The sequence below is a fragment of the Arachis ipaensis genome, chromosome B05 (assembly GCF_000816755.2).
Source record: "Arachis ipaensis cultivar K30076 chromosome B05, Araip1.1, whole genome shotgun sequence".
NCBI classification, from domain to species: Eukaryota; Viridiplantae; Streptophyta; class Magnoliopsida; order Fabales; family Fabaceae; genus Arachis; species Arachis ipaensis.
Genome location: NC_029789.2, coordinates 138,557,964 through 138,563,768, shown reverse-complemented (window position 1 = coordinate 138,563,768; position 5,805 = coordinate 138,557,964). Strand labels below are relative to the sequence as shown.

General features: G+C 33.8%; 1 protein-coding gene across 6 annotated transcripts in view; it reads left to right on the top strand.

Moving 5' to 3' along the window:
- The window catches only part of LOC107642134 (nudix hydrolase 14, chloroplastic-like), an 18,920-nt gene that overhangs the window by 10,219 nt on the left and 2,896 nt on the right, over positions 1 to 5,805 (top strand). For 4 of the 6 annotated variants that reach the window (XR_002347463.1, XR_001620622.2, XR_002347464.1 and 1 more), the window contains one exon: positions 5,548 to 5,653. Coding sequence is in view for 1 of the 6 variants with exons in the window: in XM_021102978.1 (XP_020958637.1) it covers positions 5,498 to 5,653 (156 nt within the window). In the remaining 5 variants the exon portion in view is untranslated. The other 2 variants (XR_001620621.2, XM_021102978.1) reach the window with 2 other exon arrangements.

Sequence of the window (5,805 nt, the reverse complement as noted above, 5' to 3'; positions counted from 1 at the left end):
AATTATCTCAAAAGTTTAAAATATTAAACAAAAATATATAAATAATTATATGTCTCATCAAATCATTTACCTAAATTGATCCATACATTCAGAATAAAAGAGTTACGGAGGGGATGAGAAAACTGAAAAACTAAGGAATTGGAGGCCAAAAAGGGTAAAGGGCATAGATCTCCTTCTTTTCTATGTACTTGCAGACATTAAATTTTTTGCATGTGCCACAACTAACAGCTAGGAAATTTTTTTATGATATTTCTTAGGAGATTGGTGTAGAAAGTTAGGTCTTTTTTTTTGTTTTTATATTGGTTCTAAAGGGGTGTAGTCCCCAAACATCACTGAACATGTGTTGTACATGATTGTAGAAAAATACAATACGATTTTGATTTTTTTTTTAATTAAAAAATGATAAATGACAAAATGGGATTACCGTTTTATATTTTTTAAAAAATTAAAATGATAAAAAAACAAAATGTCATTGTCGAAATATAATAAATGACAATTCTGCCGTCAATACTGTCAAATTGTATTTGGGGCAAATTCCTTCCCTCAATATTAATTATTTTTCATAAATTCTTCTTACTCACGCCTTAATATTTGCTATTTCACTATCTTATTAGGTAATTATTAGTTAAAGAAAAGTTAATTTCCTGTCAAAACTAAAGTAAAGAATATATAAATAATACATGTATAACACTAACTAAAGTTTTATAATCCCATTTAAGTATACAAATAAGTAGTACACCAACAAAATTAAATAAATTAATAACTCAATTAACAAGAAAAAACAATCATTTCTGTTCATAAATATTTAAAAGTTTAATTACTTTGTTCATCTCGATAGTTTTACTAAATTTTTAATTAAGTCCCTATATTTTTTTTTTAATGTGTCCTTACAGTGATGGATCCAAAAAAAATATGTGAGTGGGGGCAAAATATACATAATATAATATTAATATTTTTATTAGATATTTTTAATTTAATATTAAAATTAGTTTAATAAGATAATCGATTACATTTGAAATTAATTTAACAGAATAATTTTATATATTTATAATCAAATTTAATAAAATATTGAGCTGAATTCTATTGACTATTAAATATTTTATTGATTTAAAATTAAGATGCTAACCTAGCGGTAATTTATAGAAGAGGAAATAATGTTTTGAAACATATTATTTTAAACGAGTAAACAATTAAAATAGTATCAAAAAGTTTACATCGTTAACAAAAAAGTAACTAATTAAAATATTTTTATGTTTATATATATAAAAAAAAACATTGATCACTATTTAGTTTCAGAGAGTCAATACATTTACGTACATAAACGTACCTTTTGGCTTTTGCATTAGCTGTCATCACAATTAAACATGTTTTGTTCATTCATTATTAATTATCCAACCGCTGGTTTGTATATTATCATAAAATGATTGGATATGAGATAATTTCAAAGTGATCCATCGATAAATAATTAAAATTAAGCTGTAGCAATGGCCAATGTACTTGTAACATTTACGTACTCATTTCGTTTTGATGGCATTGGTTCGTTGCTTATAAATAAATGGTACGGTGGCATCATAACTAGATATGAAACGTTGTTTTCTAACTAACACATGCATGCATGGGTGTTTAATTTGAGTTTTTTACTTTGAATAATTTTTTTTAGTAAATAATCATTTTTAATTATAAAAGATTCAAACGTTCACAAATTAATTATTTAGTTGCTAAATAGCTGAATTAGTTAGCTAGGGTGGAGATATTTAATTTATCATAAGGTAATTAGAGTAAAATTTTATCAGGTGTTATGCGTGTGTATACTAATATAGATGTGAGTGAACTTAACAAATTAGTTGAACTTAACTCATTGTATCTATGGTTGCATATAAGGCTTGTCATGTCTTATAGTTAATTGAGTTTTGTCATTTTCTTATTCAAGCCACACCTCTATTTTTCTCTTCTCTGCTTTCTCTGAACTTGTACAATCTCTAGCTACTCTCGCTGCACCTTCAATATGGTGCGGTTAGCGTGGACCCAAAGAGAGTAGCATGTGCAAGAAGCAAGGCATTGAGGAAGAAGAAGCTTGATCTCTGTGCCTCAATCATCAATTCAAAGAGCACAGAACTCCAATTTCACACAATCAGTAAAATTAAGGGAGAAATGACAAAACCATTCACTGCGAACTCGGGTTCGTCACATTCTACGGTAGAGTTACAAAGAATTACTGAATTTCTGAATCAAATTGCGTCAATTCAAGCTCAACTAACTCGGAACAACGCCAATTCGAGTCAAGATCCAACAAACCCTTACTTTCTTAGCTTCATCCTTCTGAGAGCGCTAGTACTCCTCTTACCCCTATTATTCTGGATGGCAAGAACTAAGGCTCTTGGAGTAGATCGATGTTGTTAGCATTAAAAACTAAAAATAAACTGAAATTCATAGATGGTAGTTTACCAAAACCTGACAAAAATGATAGTGTGTTCGAATCTTGGGAGAGATGCAATACTTAGGTTGTAGTCTAGATAAACCTCTCGTTAATCCCTAGCATTTCGGAATTAGTAATATGGATGAACTTTGCTAGCGATCTATGGAATGACTTGAAACACATGTATTATCATGGTGATAGATTTAGGGTGGCAGAATTACAGGAGGAGTTTTATGCGGTTAGACAAGGAGACATGGATGTCACACTACAAGAAAAAAAGCCCTATGGCCACGCTTTAAAAGCGTAGCCAAAAGTGGTCAATGGCCACGCTTTTATGAGGGTGGCGATTGATTAGAGATTTGGCCACATTTTTTCTTGCTACGCTTAAAAAGCGTGGCAAAAGGGGTTTATGGCCACGCTTTTATGAGGGTGGCAATTGATTCAAGATTTGGCCACGCTTTTTTTTGCCACGTTTCAAAAGCGTAGCTATAGAGAGAAACAAGGACGCTTTTAAAGCGTGGCGACATGTTTTCGTTACCGTGACATTTTAAAAGCGTGGCCATTTCCTTTAACTATTTTGGCACGCTTAAAAAATGTGGCCAAAAGGTTTAAGGAAAAAAAAGCTTTTATTCAAAAACAGTTTCGAAACTCTCCCATTTACATGAAACCCTTTTGGCCGTTCCCTAAACACTGAAACACTAGCACATAACCCTAAACACCAGTGACGGCAAAGAATCCCAGCACTCCGAAGAACATCGCTGTCGCTCCCTCTTCTGGCACTCCCACCATCCCTGGTCCCTTTGTCGGCACTCCCTCTCCTCGTTGGTGACTCCCTTTGGCGGTGACTCTGACCGTCCCTCGCAAACCCTCCATCGATGCCCCTCCGACGCTGCTCCCTTCCACCGCCGCTCCCTTCCGTCGCCACTCCCTTCCATCGCAATGCCCCCATCGGCGCTCTCTCTTCCGACACTCCCACAATCGCTGCTCCGATCCCACCATAACTCTCTCACCAACTCTCTGGACTCTCTGGAGCAGCATCAGTAACACCTTAGTACCTTACGCATCATCCAGTTTAGTTTCCCAGGTTCTATTCCTCAACTTCCACTTCTACATCCAGCAGAGGCTTTTCTTGGTGAGTTCAGCTCCTTTCTAGTTCTTTTTTTCCTTTTCCCTCAATTTTTTCGTGGAATTTGGTGGTCAAGATTGCTCGTTTGGGGGATTAGAGTTTGGCAAGCTTGGAATTTGAATATTTTAATGAAATTCCCGGTTTTATTTGTTTGTATTGTTATGTTATGGTATTATAGATCTGTTCTAGCTTGTCGTTGCTATTGTTGCTAGGGTTTCTCTGTTTTGTTTATTATTATTATTATCAATTAATTATTAATACTATGATATTTTGTGACGTGGATTGCATAATGGTGATTGACTTTAGTGGTTTAGTTGTTGCAGATTTGGTAACTTAGGGTATTATTATTGGAAGTGAGTGAGTGTGAAATGCAGAGGGCAACTGGGGACACAAAAAGCATGGAGAAGAGGTCACTTGAGGGTGGAGAAGATGACCAGCTTGAACGAAAGATGCCTTTTCTTGCCAGGTGCTTCTTCCAACAGGTTTCTAAATTTTGCGAATAAAAACCAGCAGATAAGTCAAATTTTCCTCTCAAATTTATTTAATCTGTTAAAGAAAAAAAATCTTAATCTTCTCCAACAGAATATCCTAATTTTTGTTACTTAGATTTCTGTTTTCTTTTCTACCATGAATTTTTCCTTGTAATATATAATATATAGTAACTATATACAATTTTGAAAATTAACATTGTCTAAGTCTATTATTCTTAACATGTAGCTAACAAATTTGAAATATGATTGATCAGAAACCTTGATGTATATACTATCAACTGAAATTGAATTTTGTTCAGCCATAAGTCCTGATTTCCTATCATCAATATGATGGAATTTTTTTCAGCTAACAATTTTCCTTTTCCTTTAAGTTTGTGGCTCTATCCATCAATGGATACGCATAAGAGAGGGAAGAACTTCATGGAAACCAGCATTAACAAATCTAAGGAGCTTTTGAAAAGCATGGACTGTGGCCATGTTTCAGATATCAGTATGACAGAAGTTAACAAAGATCTTGTGGCATCAATTAAGGAAAAACTCGAAGTGATTTCATCTTTGAAATCCATCTTCAGGATCCTTGTGAAGCTTCTACAAGCAAACCCGAAGGTATACGTCCCTACTAAAGTGTCAGAAAGTAAAGATTTTCCCTCGACTGCATATTGTTACTTTGTTGCTGAATTAAATATCAGATTAGTAGGTAGATCCACTGAAATGAACCAAAATGAATAAGTTCTTTTCAGCTGGAAGGAAAAATTCTAATTTAAGTCCTGACAAACAAATTTTCAATTTATTTTTATTGTTTTATTTTTGGAAGAATTTGTGTGTGTATTGATTGTATCGAGTTAAGTGTGATTGACCGCAATGTAACTTGGCTATAGCATTGTTTGATTTGTATAGTTAACCTCGGCTAATATTTTGATTTTTGTGCTTTATGTGTGTGCAGGTCAGCTTCACCGGTTCGATGGAGGTAGGCCGTGAAATAATGCATGCTGCAGCTAGCAGCAACTTGAAACAAGTTTCACTTGAATTAGTAGGAAAGTCACCTCTTCTAATCTTTGATGATGCTGATGTAGATAAAGCTGCTAGCCTTGCTCTCTTGGGCATAGTATATAACAAGGTCAAATTTCTCTTAAGTGAATTAATAATGAAGAAACTCAGGTTACACATTATAATGACACTCTTTAACATTTTGTTCTTGTTTTGATTTCAGGGTGAGATATGTGTTGAAAGTTCACAGTGTGTTTGTTCAGGAAGGGAATGTGCTGAATAATTATATTAAAAGATGGATTTAGGCATTCCTTTCTTCCTCTTTCACACCCTGCAGGTTTTGACAGCTACTAAAATTAGATATTGGAGGTTTTGTTCAATTAGATGCTAGGTTTTGATAAGTCCCCATGAGATGTAATGGCAAAAGAGAATTGATAGGCACACAGTTTCTTCTTGTTATCATGCTATATAAAAAACATGTCTCAGTTGTGGTGGTTTGGTTTGGTTTTTGTTGTTTTCCATTACAGGAATGCTATTGATTCCTCTTTATTCAAGCAATGGTTGCATAACTTGCAAAGTGAGATTGGGATTCTAGCTGATGGCACCTTGGCTCTGAGACAAGTTCTAATTCAGGTAATTGCATCATCAGTATTTAAAAAGTGGATATGATTTCTGATAATTAGGCCTTGTTAAGTGGTAATTTAAGTAACTGACTAACCTGTTAGTCTTCTAGTCTTATTCATGTTCTCAAATCAAAATCAACGAAACTAGTTGGACTCTTTTTG